Source organism: Rana temporaria, chromosome 11, assembly GCF_905171775.1.
Source record: "Rana temporaria chromosome 11, aRanTem1.1, whole genome shotgun sequence".
Classification (NCBI taxonomy): Eukaryota; Metazoa; Chordata; class Amphibia; order Anura; family Ranidae; genus Rana; species Rana temporaria.
In genome coordinates, this window is record NC_053499.1 from 60,593,573 (window position 1) to 60,612,403 (window position 18,831).

Genomic DNA, 18,831 nt, shown 5'->3' on the forward strand with positions numbered 1-18,831 from the left:
GTTTGTGCCAAAAATGCTGAAGGGGGGGGCAGCAGAGATTTCAAATTCTTGTACCGTTGATGCTGCTGCAGGGGTGCTGACAGTTGGGCATTCCCATAGAGGACCAGGAGGAGGAAAGATGAATATTTGGTGTTTACATTTTTTATGTAAAGCAAATCTTTATACAATTCAATTCAAGGAGGCTGCTGCTGTGAAAATAAATGAAATCAAATTATGTATTAATATAATGATAATAAACGCCAACTAAGGCAAAACAACGGCTCGTATCAGGCAAAACAAATTCCATGTACCCAGCAGCTCGCAGTAACACTACGTAAGCAGCAGAAAGCTTCCACAGTACGCTAAGCCTCTTGCGGCGCATGCGCCATGAGAAAGAAGCTCCTCGACCCTAACGTAGCGCGTGCGACCCAGCGGCACAGCGCATGTGTAGTGAGTGAGGTCATGCACCATGTGCGCAGGCGCCCTGTTAGAGTGCTTGTGTCGCGGGAGAGAATGAGAAGATGGCGGCGGCTGTAGAAAAGATGTAAGTGAAGGAAATGGGAGAAAGTAAAGTGGGAAGGTGGCGGAGTTAAGGGAAGATAGAGGCGGCCACGAAGGCGGAAAGGCAAGGTTTCTCCCCAGAGAAGTGCTGACGTAGAGGGAGTGGAGAGTGTGTAGTTGTGAGGCAGGCTGGGACATGTTGTACCTCTTGTAGAACTACAAGGCCCAGCATGTCATTCACAGGCAGGCAGTGAATAGCGGCGCCCCCTCATGTAGCCCGAGCATTGTTAGTCCCGACACGGCAGTCACGTGACCGGTACTATGGGCTCTCTCCCGGGGCTGTGATTGGTGCATTGTGATTGTTGTGTAGCAAAGCATCATACATAAAGATAACAATGTTTACTGTGTACAGGCAGCGATCACCTGTGTCTATGAGAGGAAGCTACCTGATCCCCCGGCTAACCATTGTTTACCTTTCTATCAATGGCCGGTCTGTGCTGCCACATCCAGATAACAGCTCCACTCACTCCTCTTATACCATCCATTAATCCTCTTCTATGTTTATTATAGTATTACACCCACAGGCTGATCATATACCATCCATTAATCCTCTTCTATGTTTATTATAGTATTACACCCACAGGCTGATCATATACCATCCATTAATCCTCTTCTATGTTTATTATAGTATTACACCCACAGGCTGATCATATACCATCCATTAGATTTGTCAAAATATTTTTTTTCTAACTCTACACACTGATTTATATTTTCTCTCTATGAAATTGCTAACAGTACATATGGTAATCTGCAATGACCCCCACATAGTATCTTTTCACAATTTTGTTTTACTTTAAAGTGGTTGCAAAGGCGTATTTGGTGCAGTTTGTCCGCACTAGGGGAGCAGCGCACTTTACCTGGTGCTGATGTTCTTCTGTCAAAAGAGCCAACTCGTCAAAATCTCCAATGACCTCACTTCCGGTGACTCTCCAGCGGCAGTCATTGCAGATTTTCGACGAATTGGCTGTTTTCACAGAACACCGGCAGCGTATACACTCTGGCAACTCCAGTCCTCAAGAACCCCCAACAGGTAGAAAAAATAAGTATTTTTCTGGACAGCCGCACTCCAAACACTCGTTGCCTTTATTGGTAAAATCAAAGACGGCACTATAAGCCACAGCATACTGGACAGCTGACGCGTTTCACACTAGGACTAGTGTTTAATCATGAGTCAGGATGAGCTCTGGCGTGTTCGCATGCTACACGTGCAGAGCCCGCCAGGAAGTGTGCACGGCGCTGCGCAAATCACAGCCAGGGAGACATTGTCCCGATACTCGGCTGCAGAGATCGGGAAATGTCTCCCTGGCTGTGATTAGCGCAGCGCCGTGCACACTTCCTGGCGGGCTCTGCACGTGTAGCATGCGAACACGCCAGAGCTCATCCTTAATCATGAGCTATGATGTAAACACTAGTCCTAGTGTGAAACGCGTCAGCTATCCAGTTTGCTGTGGCTTATAGTGCTGTTTTTTATTTTACCAATAAAGGCAACGAGTGTTTGGAGTGCGGCTTTCCAGAAAAAAATCTTATTTTTTCTACCTTGATTTCCCTCAGATGAAATGAATGTGGTAATTAAGGCAGTGAAACTGATCAAACCACCTGTGCAAAATAATGGAAAGCCTGAAAACATGACCTGTTGGGAGAAACATTGCACTATGGTACACAAAATAATGAGTGAACATTATTAGTCCGCCCGCTAGCAACCAACAACATGGCTTTTTTTACTTCTTAGTCTTTGTGTACTGTGTACGCTGCCGGTGTTCTGTCAAAATGGCCAAGTTGTCGAAATCTGCAGTTACTGCTGCTGGAGTCACCAAAAGTGACATAATTGGAGATTTTGACAGAACACCGGTTAGCTTTGCTTTACCATAGACTTCTATTAGACCCTGCTGTTTTGGTGCACTTTCTGAAAGCACACCAAAACCGCAGGGCCTAATAGAAGTCTAGGGGAAAACCGTTAACCCGCTCCAAACCAACGGGTACACTGAGCTGCTCCCCACAGTGCGGTAAAACTGCAATGCATCAGCCTGAAGTTTTTTTTACCTTAATAAGATACTGGAGGTTATTTAAAGCGAAGTTCCACCCAAAAATGTAACTTCTGCTTTAAGGGAAGGTGACCCCCTGACATACCACATTTGGCATGTTATTTTTTTTTTGGGAGGGGTTGGGGGCGGAAACCCTCTTTTTAGAGGATTCCAGCTCCCACTTCCCGGGGCACCGTGGTGCCGGAAGGAAGTTCACCTCTCCCCCCTCCATCTTGCCAATCGTCTGGGACACGTCACAGGTCCCAGATGATTGCCTGGCCAATCACGGCATGCAGCGCAGCTCAAGCATGTGCAGTGCATGCCTGGCTGTAAAGCCACAGCCGGGCGCCCACAGTCACAATGCCGGCGCCGCAGAGAGGATAGGAAGATGAGTGGGGCTGGAACCTGGGACAGGTGAGTGTCCGATTAATAAGTCAGCACCTACACTTTTTGTATCTTTTATATTGGTGGAACTCCGCTTTAAGAAAGGCAAATCCACTTTGCACTACAAGTGCACTTGGAATTGCAGTCACTGTAGATCTGAGGGGGACATGCAAGGAAAATAAAAAACAGCATTTCAGCTTGCACATGATTGGATGATAAAATCAACAGAGATTCCGCTCATTTGAGATCTTTCCCTCAGATCTACAGTGACTGCTCTTCCAAGTGCAAAGTGCATTTGCCTTTTGTAAATAACCTCCATTGTGCATTCTGTGTGCTGCAGCAGCAGCCCCCCTAATACTTTCCAGAGGTCCATTTACATTTAGCAATTTTGCACGAGAGACTCAGCTGTCCAGGACTCCCCTCCTCATTGGCTGAGACAGCAGCACAGTCCTATTGGCACCTTGTGCTGTCAATCAAAGTCAGTCAGCCAATCAGGAGAGAAAGGGGGTGGGGCCGGGCCAATTGCTCTGTGTCTGAATGGACACGGGGAGCTGTGACTCGGCTCGGGTGCCCCCACAGCAAGCTTCTTTCTGTGGGGGCACTCAACAGAAGGGAGGAGCCAGGAGCCCTGAAAAGAGGATAATCTGGGCTGTTATGTGAAAAACCACTACACAGCGCAGGTAAGTATAATATGTTTGTTATTTTTAACGAAAACAATAAAACAAAAGAAGACTTTATCACTTAAAAATAATTGAAAAATCTTTTTTTTCTCTAAAAACAAAAAACATATTATACTTACCTGCTCTGAGCAGTGGATTTGCACAGGGCAGCCCAGATCCTGCTCTCTTCTTGGGTCCCTCTTTGGCTCTTCTGGCCCCTCCCTCCTGTTGAGTGTTCTTTGATCCTACCATTGTCTTAACTGATCCCTGCTTCTGTGGCTAGAAGGGCATTTGACTCAAAAACACGTAGAAGCCAATCTTACTGCTGAGACAGTGTTCAGTTAGCAGAAAGGGCAGTCTTTTGAGATGAGTTTTTATTTGCTAATTACAGGTATTGTTAAAAAAATAATTATACTTTCACTAAAAATAGTTTATTTACAGAAAGAAACACTTTTGAAACAATATAAAAATAATATAACAACCCACCCCCCCCCCCCCCCCCCAAAAAAAACACACTCAAGCTTTCTTTGAGAAGTTTTCTAGAGTAGTGAATATAAGGGCTCATTCAGACAGCCTCTAATCCCATCCTCTGTGCAGAGCCACTCACAGATGTGTGCCCATGGAAATGGATGCACATGCAGCGGCTACAAAGACACAATCGCATGTCAGCGTTTGACACGAGGGCAAGAGCGGGTGCAAGGATCCGAATGCACATTGTCTGCATTCAGATTAGTGCACCCACTCCTGCCCGCATGTCAAGCTTTGACATAGAGTTGGGTCAATGCAGCTGCTACATGTGCATCTATTTCTATGGGCTGCCCGCACACACAGATATGCCAGATTTTTTTTACCGAGGTAAACAGATTTACTACAGGAGCCATGACACAAGCCACAGTGTCACTTTGGTAACCGTGTAGTTTAGTACAGTCGGACGGAAGGAGAGAGATTGCAGTGCAAGACTCGCACTGAATGGAGGATAGGGCTAAGAGAGAAAGATGAATTGTCAGTTTGTTTCTGCACAGAGCAGCCTTCTACTGTTATTGTAAGTTATACCATTGTATACTAATATATGTATATATTATTGTTTTAAATGCAGCATTGGTGAACAGTACTACAGAGATGCCATGGAGCAATGCCACAATTACAATGCACGTTTGTGTGCAGAGCGCAGCGTTCGAATGCCTTTCTTGGATTCCCAAACTGGGGTGGCTCAGAGCAACTGTTACATATGGATGGAGAAAAGGCACAGAGGTCCAGGTATGTTATTGCAAAAAAAAAAAAAAAAAACAGTTTGAGTTAAATTAACCAGCTGAGAGCCCATCTGGTTACCTACTAATGAGCACATTGCACCCAGTATTTTTTTTTTTTTTTATATTGAATCTGTTTTATTGAGATGCAAACATTTGTAAAACATTTCGACAAAACATAGGTCAGGAATAATATCTGTCTATTGAGTGTACAAGTCCATATTAGGATCGGAAGGACACCAAAAGAACATGTATCACATATGCATAGTCAGGTAAATAACCTTAATGAACACAGAAATAAGTGAAATAAGCTAAGTAATGGTAAATCAAGTAACCAGTAGACCACTGTAAACAGTGGCATAGACAACGGCCAAAAAAAAAACAAAGGCTCAACACATATGGCCTGAACGTATGGTAAATCTACTGGTAAGATTATTACAAACTGATAAAAGTACAGGAGGAGGAGAAGTAAGGAGAGGAGAGAAAAAAAGGAGAGGGAAAAGAGGCTTGTCTCACAGGTACATTTACCAATATTCCTGGAACTTGCCCTGTGGAATTGGATTGGACAGCATGGCTCCTTGCACAGCAGGGCTCAGTGAAGCTTTCTTTGAAAACACTGAACTGAACGTGGGCCACAATATCCTTCCAAACAATGTGTTTTTCTTATAAGGGCCCTTCTGGTTACATGCTAACTTCATTAGTGGATTCTGCTTTTGGTTCTCAGAACTTGATATACAGTATTCAAATTGTACACTCTATATTACTTTCCAGCCATAAGATGGAAATAGGATTTCTATATATGGTTGTTATAGAAATCCTGATGATGCATTGGAGGAGTTTCTCTATGATCTGATTCAGCCAATTTCCAAACCAGTCACAGGAATTAGTCATTCTCCTTTTTTCTAAGGCCCCTTTCACACTGAGGAGTTTTTCAGGTGGTACAGCGCTAAAAATAGCGCTGCTATACTGTCTGAAAAACTCCTGCCCAGCCTTCTCAATGTGAAAGCCCGAAGGCTTTCACACTGAGGCAATGCGCTGGCAGGAGAGAAAAAAAACTCCTGCAAGCAGCATCTTTGGAGCGGTGAGAGGAGCGGTATGTATACCGCTCCTTCCCATTTAAAACAGTGGGAAACCGCGGTAATATCGGCCGCTAGTGGGGGTTAATACCGCACCGCTAGCGGCCGAATCCTGCAGCAATTCCGACGATATATCGCCGCTATTTTAAGGCGCTATACCGCCACCGCGTCTCCCGCCCCAGCGTGAAAGGGGCCTAAATGTTCCAAACTAATGGCAGAAAAAAAAATTGTTACAAAATTTTCTGTAAATTGAAAATGGTATCTGTCTCTTAAAATGAATGCTTAGTTTAATAAGAGGGGCTATAATAAGTTAGTTTGTATAAAACCAGCAGACTTGCCAAAATAAAAAAAGTTGTGTGTGTGTGTCCAATCATGAAATGGGTATTTTAATTTTATCGTGCTCTGTTGTAATAAAGGTACAGCTCCTGGGCAGCTTTATACGTATCCATCTCGGCGGTGGCGCAAGAGGCGGAGGGCACACCCTCCTGAGGACCCAAGGCTTACATTCCCTTCTCTGAAACCAGGTAATGTCTGTTTTTATACTTTGGGATATGTCAGTAGCATCAGTCTGACACTTCTAAGGTCATTCAAAATTCTGTTCCATTTGACCGGCAGATTACCTTCCTTTGGCCTTCCCATAGACTTGTATTTGTAAATGTAGTTTGTATGGCTATCAGAAGTTGTATAGCTAATTTACATGTAGATGTTCTTAAACAGAGCTCCAAGCCCAGGCTATTACATAGTTGAAGTGTACCATATATAGCCTGCACAGAGAGGTTGGGGAGAGAACCTGAAGCCTGAAGCCTGAAACATGAAAAAGGTGTTTTATAAAGTCAGAAATCCTTGCCCCTTTAAAACCTCTTTCAGTACAGAAAAGACTGTCTACATTTTGTGTTTTTTTTTGTTTTGTGTTTTTTTTTCATTTCAGCTGACTCGGAACAGATTCTGAAGAAAGAAGGGCTGATTCCACAAGATGGCAGCAGCTTAGAAGCTCTCTTGCGAGCAGAGCCCATTGAGAAGAGAATTGTCCCTGACCCTCGAGATGATGACAGTCTTTCAGAGTTTCCGCCTGTTGTTGGCCGACCAAGGAAGGTACAGGCCAACAGCATGAAGCAGCATTATGTAGCTAGCGGGATTATTATGGTTATAGTCAGGGACCTGACACGTGGCCTTTGGGGAGGAAACAATGAGGTCATCCTTAAAGGGGTTGTAAAGGTTTGTTTTTTATTTTCTAAATAGGTTCCTTTAAGCTAGTGCATTGTTGGTTCACTTACCTTTTTTTCCATTTCCCTTCTAAATGTTTTTTTTTCTTTGTCTTATTTTCTCACTTCCTGTTCCCCCTCAGTAAACTTGCCCCCATCATCTGAGCCGTTCTGGCTGGGGGTTAGTCAGCCAGAACCGTTTACTGAGGAGGAACAGGAAGTGAGAAATTCAGACAAAGAAAAAAAACATTTAGAAGGGAAATTGAAGGAAAAGGTAGGTGAACCAACAATGCACTAGCTTAAAGGAACCTATTTAGAAAATAAAAAAAGAACCTTTACAACCCCTTTTTAATATTTACATTTTTTGTTTAATGTTTTGAGATATATGGTCTGAATGCAGATAATACAACTCCTGTTTAGATTTTGAACATACTTGCGTATTTTCTGTATATACAAACCTTTTCACGATATAGGTAACTTGGCATAGTACTCTTTACTTCTATCCATACACATACATATTTGACAAACAAAAAGGATGGCAAACTTACATATCGAACAATTTTAAGGCAAAGGGATCAATACCACCAAAACCTATTTTATTTTTGGGTGAAAAGCATTCAGTCAAATTTGTGTTTTATAGCCCCTAGAGACTTCATCAGTAAATTTTTATTTTTTATTTTACTTGAGTCCTCGGGCCCACCAAGCTGCCTGTAGTTGGGGTTTTCTTTTATTTCACATTAAAGTGTATAGAGCAGAAGCATTGTATTACCTCCTTCTGCAGTAAGAAAAACAAATGTTTGACTATTCTTCCAGAAGCGCATTTGTGGGGTCAGGCACTGATGTGGACGAGAAGGCCTGGCTCGCAGTCTTTGCTCTAATTCATCCCAAAGGTGTTCTATTGTGTTGAGGTGAGGACTCTGTGCAGGCCAGTCAAGTTCCTCCACCCCAAATTTGCTCATCGATGTCTTTATGGACTTTACTTTGTTTACTGGTGCGCTGTCATGTTGGAACAGAAAGGGTGCCATCACCCAAACTGTTCTCACAAAGTTGGGAGCAGGAAATTGTCCAAAATGTCTTGGTATGCTGATGCCTCAAGAGTGTGTGTACAGGCAGGCGTCCCAATACTTTTGTGTGTGTGATATATTATATATATATATAATCTCTCAATCTCACACACACATACACCCCTCACATTTTTGCAAATATTTTATTATATCTTTTCATGTGACAACACTGAAGAAATTACACTTTTCTACAATGTAAAGTGGTGAGTGTACAGCTTGTATAGCAGTGTCAATTTGCTGTTTCCTCAAAATAACTCAACACACAGCCATTAATGTCTAAACCGCTGGCAACAAAAGTAAGTACACCCCTAAGTAAAAATGTTCAAATTGGGCCCAATTAGCCATTTTCCCTCCCTGGTATCATGTTGCTCATTAATTTTACAAGGTCTCAAGTGTGAATAGGGAGCAGGTGTGTTAAAATTGTTATCACTCTCACTTTTTAATACTGGTCACTGGAAGTTCAACATGGCACCTCATGGCAAAAAAACTCTCTAAAGATCTGAAAAAAGAATTGTTGCTCTACATAAAGATGGCCTAGATTATAAGAAGATTGCCAAGACCCTGAAACTGAGCTGCAGCATGGTGGCCAAGACCATACAGCGGTTTAACAGGACAGGTTCCACTCAGAACAGGCCTCACCATGGTCGACCAAAGAAGTTGATTGCATGTGCTTGGCGTCATATACAGAGGTTGTTTTTGGGAAATAGAAGGTTGAAGGGGTTGGGGGGCAAGCCTGTCAGTGCTCAGCCTTTACGCCCCACACTGCATCAAATTGGTCTGCATGGCTGTTGTCCCAGAGGGAAGCCTCTTCTGAGGATGATGCACAAGAAAACCTGCAAACAGTTTGCTGAAGTCAAGCAGACTAAGGACATGGATTACTGGAACCTTGTCCTGTGGTCTGATGAGACCAACATAAACGCATTTTGTTCAGATGGTGTCAAGCGTGTGTGGCGACAACCAGGTGAGGAGTACAAAGACAAGTGTGCCTACAGTCAAGCATGGTGGTGGGGGTGTCATGGTATGGGGCTGCACGAGTGCTGCCACCACTGGGGAGCTACAGATCATTGAGGGAACCATGAATGCCAACATGTATCGTGACATACTGAATCAGAGCCTGACCCCCCCCCCCTTTTTGGATACTGGGCCGCAGGCAGTATTCCAACATAACGACCCCAAACACACCTCCAAGACGACCACTGCCTTGCTAAAGAAGCTGAGGGTAAAGGTGATGGACTGGCCAAGTATGTCTCCAGACCTAAACCCTATTGAGCATCTGTGGGGCATCCTCAAATGGAAGGTAGAGGAGCGCAAGGTCTCTAACATCCACCAGCTCTGTAATGTCGTCATGGAGAAGTGGAAGAGGACTCCAGTGGCAACCTGTAAAGCTCTGATGAACTCCATGCCCAAGAGGTTTAAGGCAGTGCTGGAAAATAATGGCGGACACACAAAATATTGACACTATGGGCCAGATTCTGGTAGATCGCCGCATCTTTGCGGCGGCGTAACGTATCTCATTTACGTTACGCCGCCGCAAGTTTTACGGGCAAGTGCTTGATTCACAAAGCACTTGCCTGTAAAGTTGCGGCGGCGTAACGTAAATCCTCCGGCGCAAGCCCGCCTAATTCAAATGATCCGGCTAGGGGGCGTGGATCATTTAAATTAGGCGCATTCCCGCGCCGAATGTACTGCGCATGCGCCATCCCTAAAATTTCACGACGTGCATTGCACTAAATGACGTTGCAAGGACGTCATTGGTTTTAACGTTAACGTAAATGGCGTCCAGCGCCATTCACGGACGACTTACGCAAACGTACATTTTCAAATTTCGACGAGGGAACGACGGCCGTACTTAACATTGACTGCGCCTCATATACCCAGAGGCAACTTTACGCGTCGCAAATCTTACATAAACGTCGTAGCTTCACTGCGTCGGTCGGGCGTACGTTCGCAATTTGCGTATTTTGCTAATTTGCATACTCGATCGGGAAAACGACGTCGGCGACACCTAGCGGCGAAAAAAAAATGCATTTAAGATCCGACAGCGTAAGAGCCTTACGCCTGTCGGATCTAATGGTTATCTATGCGTAACTGATTCTATGAATCAGGCGCATAGATACGACGGGCGGACTTAGAGATACGCCGTCGTATCGCCCGATACGATGTCGTATCGCCCGATACGCCGTCGTATCGCCCGATACGCCGTCGTATCGCCCGATACGCCGTCGTATCTCTAAGTCCGCCCGTCGTATCTATGCGCTGTATTGCTTTTGAGAATCTGGCCCTTTGGGCCCAATTTGGACATTTTCACTTGGGGGTGTACTCCTGTTGCCAGCAGTTTAGACATTAATGGCTGTGTGTTACGTTATTTTGAGGGAACAGCAAATTTACACCGTTATACAAGCTGTACACTAACTACTTTACATTGTAGCAAAGTGTCAATTCTTCAGTGTTGTCACATGAAAAGATATAATAAAATATTTACAAAATTGTGAGGGGTGTACTCACTTTTGTGAGATATTGTGTGTATAATGGTTATGTGCGATATATTTATGCAAACCAGGCCCTCAGTGTAAATGTTAACCAGAAGATGACAACGGACAACGGTCACAGTAGCCAGCAGCAAGTTAAAGTGGATATTTTTGTTTAATTTTAAGTAGATGCATGATAGAAATGTGTAAGTGTTACACTTCCAGATATTTATCAGCTCTCCCTTTTTGATACATTTTATCTGCTTTTATCTATAGAAAGATGGTACTATCTTTTGTTAAACAGCATCCTGGGTCATCGCCTACATCTGGGCCCAAAAGGCTGGTTCAGAACTGACACATCCTATAAATCCTGACACCTGTGTATTTTTTGCTCTGTTCACAAATATCCGACAGATCAGATCTTGCTGTAGCTTCCATCCCTGTGACTTGCTACAAAGTTACAATGTTGCAGTCTGATCACTAAATGCTTCCTCCTCCCTGCAGCAGACTGATGACATAATTTCAGCCAATTTTCTGCTTTCAGTGCTGTTACTTATTTAAATGACAATTGTGTGGTCATGCAATACTGTACCCAAACTAAAGTTTTATCATTTTGTTCCCACCAATAGAGCTTTCTTTTGGTGGTATTTGATCACCACTGGGGTTTTTATTTTTTGCTGTTATAACATTTTGTAAATAAGTACGTTGTCTCCTTCACTGACGTGCACAAATATGCATCACTGATATGCAGCATTGATAGGTGGCACTGATAGGGGACACAGATGGGCACTGATTGGCGGCACTGGCAGGCATTTATGATGGGCAATGATTGGCATCATTTCTGGGCACTGATTGGCATCCATGGTGGTCATGGGTGGGCATCCCTGGTGGTCCTGGCTGGGCATCTTCGGGGGAGGGGGGGGGGCTTCACTTATAATCAATGCAGACCTCCCCTGTCAAGAGAGCAGCCAATTGGCTCTCCCCAACTGGCGTCTCAGACGCGATGGAGGAAAAGCCGATGCACATCTTTTCCTGTTTACACTGATCAGCTGTAATTGGACACAGCTGATCAAGTGGTGCAACTTTACATGCTACTATGATCTGTCAAATTGCATGCCAAGTCGCACCGGTGTGAACAGGGGCTTAATGTTGCTTTAATAACAAAAGGTGGAGCTTTTTTTTTATTCTGTTGCTTTATTATGTGACATGTCAGAAACGTTATACTTGCAGACTTGTAAATCCTGGATACCCTAAAAGCGAGACCTCTTTGCCAAATTTCCTAACTTTTATCTTGCGTGTTCCCACCAGCTTTTGTGTACAGTATATCCTGCCATATCCTGTTTTTAATATAAATTATAGATCTCCAACAGGGAGAGAGGAAGCCCCCCCCCCCCCTTAAAAAATAAAAATAAAAAAAATCAAGCCAAGGTTTATTGAGATGTCACAAATTTGTACGACCAGACATTAAAAGTATGTGTAGTCCACATCAGATATCAATTCAGCATACTAGTATTGTAGTTCATGTCATGGGAATGCTTTAAGCTCCCTTTAGAGCCGTATTTAGGGTTGTGCACTAGGGCCATCATATCAAAGCAGGTAGACCAGCATTAAACGTTTGGAAAGCAAAGGCATGCAAATTCCAGCTTTAGCCTTATCGGTTAAATTAAACATATCCATTTTTGGGATAAATTTCACATCAATAACCTGTCCATTACTAAATCAGCTGGGGCCAAACCAGGAGAAGTCAACCAACTACCCCATACCTTCTCAAATTTGGAAAAGGTGCCCCCTATGCTTAGAGGTAGACCGATATGGGGTTTTCTCTGGCCGATGCCGATATTTAGAAATTGGGGCGGCCGATATGATGCCGATTTTTGTGGCCGATTATTTTAGGCCGATTAAAAAAACAACAAAAAAACCTCACCCACTCCACTCCTTCCTGCTTACTCCTGTCACTCTAGCACACACTTGATGTCCTCAGTACAGATGGCACTGGTTGGTGGCAGTGGTTTGGCACTGGCAGGTGGCACTGGTTGGCACTGGTTTGGCACTGGCAGGTGGCACAGATTGGCACTGGTTTGGAACTGACAGATTACACCGGCAGGTGGCACTGGTTTGGAACTGACAGATGGCACTGGCAGGTGGCACTGGTTTGGAACAGACAGATTGCACTAGTTTGGGACAGACGGCACTGGCAGGGGGCACTGGCTGGCAGTGGGGTGACACTGGCAGTGGTTGGCACTGACAGATGGCACTGGCTGGTGGCACTGATTGGCGGTGGCACCGACAGATGGCACCGATTGGCGGTGGCACTGGCAGGTTTCACACTAAGCCTAATGTATAACACTGTGAAACTAAGAGGAGAGAGAGAGAGAGAAAGAAGCTGTCAGCTCGATGTCGGTGGTGGGCGGGACCCATCAGCTAAATAACACCAGCCAATGATTGGGCTGCATTAGAAAGGGGGCGGGGCCACATACACGTAGCGGCCTGCCCAGATACCATCCCATTGGCTGGTGTAATATAGCTGCCAGGTCCCGCCCACCCCCGACATCAAGCTGACAGCTCCTCTCTGTTACTTGTCAGTTTAACACTCAGCGCGGCCATTGATGCTGCCAGAGCCACTGAGTGTGAATGGAGGAGGAACGGTGGTCAGTATAAAATATCGGCCTAATTTTGACAATAATCGGCCTATGCCGATTTTTCAAAAATGGCCAAATATCGGCCGATATATCGGTCTACCTCTACCGATATATCGGCTTTTCTAACCTCAGTGTTGTGCCCATCTGTGCAAGCCAAATATTGAGGCGAAGGGGAAGTACTGGAAGTCCAATGAAGTAAAATGAGCCTGCGTGCCTGAAACAATGCTCTAGAAGCAACCTCTTTAAAGTGGTTGTACACCCTGTACAACCACTTTTACCTTCACGGTTTAGGAGATATTTACAATAAAGCCATGCGCACTTTAGAAAGTGCAGATCGTGCCGTTTTTAAAGGGGTCATGCCGTGAGGGGCATGCGTGGGAGTGACGTCACGCCAGTCACAGAGCCGGTGTTTGCGGCCCCCAGGAGGAAGAGGGGTGAAGATGGACGCTCACTGCCAGTGGAGACAGCAGTGACATTGCATGCTTCGTTTTCAGGTAAGTGACACACAATGTGCTACTATGCGATGCATAGTAGCCATTATGCTTTAGCTTTGCAGGAAAAAGAAGAGGACGTAAAACCCATCAGGGTTTACTTCCTCTTTAACATGCCTATCTGGTATTATAGCATCAAGAAAACTTGGTATACAGTGTTTAGGATCCATGTCAATGGACATCTGAAATGCGGAGTAGACTGTAGTAACCACAGCATTCCAGTAGCGATGAAGCTTCCGGCACCTCCACTCCATAGCAAGTGTATTAAGTTCTCTACCTCCCTGTTGCATCTCGCGCATATGGGGTCAGGGCGTACACCCATGGAATGTAGCCTGAGTGGGGTACTGTGGACTTTTAATAGAATGTATAATTGTGACAGTCTCTGTGATATGTTAAGAGAGCACCCCCGCACTGCCTCAAGAGCCTCCTCCCATTGGTCTCCCAAGATAGCCCTCTTCCACCTTTCATATGCAGAGGTAGGGATTTTCTCCAGATATATACCCCCAAGAGCATAGCAGTTGGATATAAAGCCCCTGGTAGAATGGGACTGCTGCATAATTCCAAAGATCGGGGTCTGGGGCATCTAAAAGGTGCCGAGAGACCGCTGAGCATTCACTGTGTGTTTTGAATTGCAAATAATAGAATAACATATTAGAGGGAATGCCATATTTAGACTGCAATTGTGCAAAGGAGATTAAATGACCATTAGTCATGATATGTTTGATATGCGTCACGCCATACCCTCGCCACCTAGCTGCATGCTGTAACTTGGCCAATTCAGGGTAGATTTGGTTATCCCAAATAGGACTGCACCTTGTGTAACCTTTTGTAGTTTAGCTTTCTCTTAGCTTGTTTTTGTTTATAAACCTGTAAGTCAGATACTGTTTGTTTGGTTTGGAAAAAAGCTGTGCCTCTAGACCAGGGGTCCTCAAACTACGGCCCACGGCCCGCGGAGGACTTTTAACCGGCCCACCCGACCCTGACGGGCAACGCAGATTACATGGCAGGTTGTAACACAGCGATCCCGCTGTGTCACGGAGATCACAGTGTTAACAGTTCGGGCGCGCTGTGATAAATGTCCCGCCATCCTCCTCCTAGACTAGCTTGTGTGATAGAGCCAGTGTTCTGTCTATCACACAAGCTGGTCTAGGAGGAGGAGGGTGGGACATTTATCACAGCGAGCCAGAACTGTTACCAACACTGTGAGCTTCGTGGCACAGCAGAACCGTGACAGCAGTTTGGCACAGTAAGGAGAAAGGCTGGGAGGGGCTTGCGATGGTGAGGGGGGCTGATGATGATGATGGTGGGGGGGCTGATGATGAAATGATGATGATGATGATTTAATGATAATGGTGGGGGGGCTGATAATGATGGTGGGGGGGGGCCTGATGATGTAATGATGATGATGGTAGGGGGGGGGCTTGCAATGAGGGGCTGATGTAATGATGAAGGTGGGGGGGGGCTTGCAATGGTGAGGGGGGGTTGCAATGAGGGGGGGTTGCAATGAGGGGCTGATGATGTAATGATGATTGGGGGGGCTGGCAATGATCTTGATCGGCTTGCAATTAATGATTGTGAGGGGGGGGCTTGCAATGAGGGGCTTACAATGATGATGGCGAGGGGGGGCTTGCAATGAGATGATGATGGTGAGGTGGGGGGGGGGGGGGCTTGCAATGATCATGATCGGTTTGCAATTTAATGATTGTGAGGGGGGGGGGGGGGGGCTTGCAATGAGGGGCTTATAATGATGAAGGGGGAGGGTGCAATGATCGTGAGGGGCTTGAAATGATGGCTTGAATTTGAAATGGTGGTGAGGGTGGGCTTGCAATGATGGCTTGAAATGGCGGTGAGGGTGGGCTCAAAATAACATATGTGCAGTGTGCATAGGAAATTGTACATCGTTTTTTTTTATTTTTATAGTCCGGCCCTCTAACGGTCTGAGGGACAGTGAAACGGCCCCCTGTTTAAATAGTTTGAGGACCCCTGCTCTAGACCCTCAGCTAAGAGCCCCTTTACACAGGGGCAACACGACTTTTAGCACAACTTTGGAAGGCAACTTGGACAGGACTTGAGTATGAATCATCAGGCAACTTCAACTTGCCTCCAGGACAGGAGACTTTCCAGTGGCCAATCAAACAACAATCGGCTCTGTGGGAGGGAGGGGGAGGGAGGGGTTTACCTGAGAAATGTATGTTATCTTCCTGTATTGTTGCTTCAGTTAAGACAGTGATCCGACTTCTGAGGCGACTTCTATTAATATCAATGGGTACAAGTTGCCTAGAAGTCGGATTGAAGTAGTACAGGAACCTTTTCTGAAGTCGGAGCGACTTCAGTAGTGTACATTAAGACGGCTCCCATTCACTTCCATTAATTTTCTCGACCGCGTGACTTGGGGCGACTTGAAGTCTGATCCCAGGTCGCCCCAGTGTGAACCGGCTCTAAAGCATTGGTCCTACTAAACTGCAACATTGCAGACTGCATGGAGTTATGAGTTCCATCCTCAGAGGCTGTCTTCCTTTCTAGGCCTCCCACCAAGTGTTGAAGATGAGGCGCAATGTAATAGAGCCAGGGATACGGGAGAGCCAGCCCTCTCCTATTCTTTGGCTTCTGTTCTAGTTTCATTCTAGCATTACCTCCTTTCCACAACCGGGACTGGAAAATAGCGTTGATCACACGTTTATTTATTTATTTTTTGCGGAATAACCACCGGGAAGTTATGCAGATGGTAGAGAAGCTGGGGCATAGCAAGCATTTGGACCAGATTGGCCCTCCCTGCCCCAGCTCCTCTTTATAATGGAGTACATGTGCAGACCCTGAAACGAAATATCTGTTTTTGGGGTGGCCTTATTCCCCAATAGAAGATGTAAGAATTCCTTTGCTGCTTTCTCGCAAACGCATTAGAATAATGGCTGAATGAGTTTTTTTTTAGTGTTTAGTTTAAACCTGTGAATGTCCCCGATGTCAGGGAGTATGTGCTATGTGCACTAGAATGAAATACAAGCTTTACTGTGCTCATGCATTTATAATGCCTTTCATTGTGGTAAACAAATGATTGTCAGTCAAGTTTTCTGTTTACAAAGAGAATTCAGGCATTTCTGTAGAATTTTATTTGTAGTCATCAGATTAAGTGTGTTTTAATGTAGGTTATTGATACCAGAATTTACAAAGTATAATTCTTTTTGTAAATTGAAGTAACATTTATAGTGCATCAGTCATATAACGTACAGCTTGTATTTTCATGACTACCACTGATGATTTAATCTTGTGAAGCCCTATGGGGAATCACATGCTCATTTGAGACTCTAGTCACTTTCCAGTAAGCATAGCATCTGTTAGAACATTTTTTCCCCCTTTCTGCTTCAGATAGGAGTCTGGGTTGAAATGCATGCTGTACTATGTTGGCATAGTTTCCAGTGCCAACATGTAAAACGTTTAGAAAATACCTTGAAGTGTCATTTTTAAATAGGATAATGTGCTAGTTTACACTATATAGAAATGCAATTTTATTTGCAATTATTTTTATGTTTAACTCTCCGTGTTCAAAAAGTGCCCTTAAAGGGTCACTTGGGAATTTTTTTTTTAGCTGAAATGACTGTTTACAGGGTATAGAGACATAATAGTTAAAGCGGATGTGCCACTAAAAAAATATATTAAAAGCCAGCAGCTACAAATACTGCAGCTGCTGACTTTTAATATAAGGACACTTACCTGTCCTGGAGTCCAGCGCCGTCCGCAGCAGATGACGAGCGATCGCTCGTCACCCTGCTGCTCCCCCCTCCATCCACGGTGAGGGAACCAGGAAGTGAAGCGCTCCGGCTTCACTGCCCGGTTCCCTACGGCGCATGCGCGAGTCGCGCTGCGCCCGCCGATTGGCTCCCGCTGTGTGCTGGGAGCCGAGTGTTCCCAGCATACAACGGGGGACGGACGGGATGCCAGGAAAAAACCCGTCCTTTGCCCGTATCGTGTGGCCGGAAGTGGGTGCAAATACCAGTCTGTAGACAGGTATCTGCACCCCCCTCCCCCTGAAAGGTGTCAAATGTGACACCGGAGGGGGGAGGGTGCCGATCAGCGCGACTTCACTTTAGGGTGGAGATCCACTTTAACTGATTCCTTTTAAAAATAGATAAAAAACAATCATATAATGTGCCTGCAGTTTAGTTTTGTTTTTGCTGTTGTTTCCTGGTTCTCTGATGTACAGAGAGCCAATAGAGGGCAGTGATACTTTGTCTAAAACTCCTCAGCACCAATCCAGTTTCGTTTTACACACAGTAATCACACCTCCTTGATTAGTCACCACAGAGAGAAATCTCCCAGTACTGTGGTGATCAGGAAACGGACAACCAGTAAGTGTCCAGAACAGAGAGGAATTACAGCAACATCAAAGCAAAAACGAACAATGAGGACATGAAACCAGGACTGCAGTAAGGTAAAGGAAGCTATTTAGCTAAAAAAAAAAAATTCCTTTAGTGACCCTTTAACCACTTCCAGCCCAAAGCTGTCATATGATGTCCTTGACTTTCAGTGGGAATATCTGAATGATGCTTGCAGCTACGGGCATCATTCAGATATCCTCTTTTTCAGCCGGCGATTCTGTGCACCGTAAGAATGATCATAATAGTGGCAGTTCAACCGCTAGATTGTTCTTGCAGGCGACGGGAGGTGACATCCCGCCGCCCTCCGGTGCTTCTCCGGGCTTTCTCGTGCCATCGGGGACCCGGAGAAAGAATTGCCTGGCACCGGATGTCGATCATAGAGATTTCTATGATCGTCTCTATGACCATTAGAGGTTGGAAAGCGATCTCGATTGGAAAGCATGGAGTCGTGAATTTTTTTTTTTTATCTCATGCATTTCAGCCTGAAGGAGAGATGTGGGGTCTTATTGACCCCGCATCTCTCCATCAAGAGGACCTGTCGCACACCATTCCTATTACAATGGATGTTTACATTCCTTGTAATAGGAATAAAAGTAATCAAAAAAAGTGCACAAATAAAAAAAAAAAGGCAATAAAAACAGAAAAAAAAAAAATGAAAGCGCCCCTG

The 18,831-nt window shown here is 44.9% G+C and overlaps 1 protein-coding gene across 2 annotated transcripts in view; it reads left to right on the plus strand.

Annotated features, from left to right (window-relative positions):
* Nucleotides 1-399: 399 nt before the first annotated feature.
* Nucleotides 400-18,831, plus strand: part of DPF2 (double PHD fingers 2) — a 75,998-nt gene continuing 57,566 nt past the window's right edge. Inside the window, exons 1-4 of one of the 2 annotated variants that reach the window (XM_040328645.1) lie at nucleotides 400-523; nucleotides 4,701-4,861; nucleotides 6,344-6,451; nucleotides 6,856-7,019. In XM_040328645.1, the coding sequence (XP_040184579.1) occupies nucleotides 501-523; nucleotides 4,701-4,861; nucleotides 6,344-6,451; nucleotides 6,856-7,019 (456 nt within the window). In that variant the 5' untranslated portion in view covers nucleotides 400-500. The remainder of the gene's footprint in view (nucleotides 524-4,700; nucleotides 4,862-6,343; nucleotides 6,452-6,855; nucleotides 7,020-18,831) is intronic. The other variant, XM_040328646.1, reaches the window with a different exon arrangement.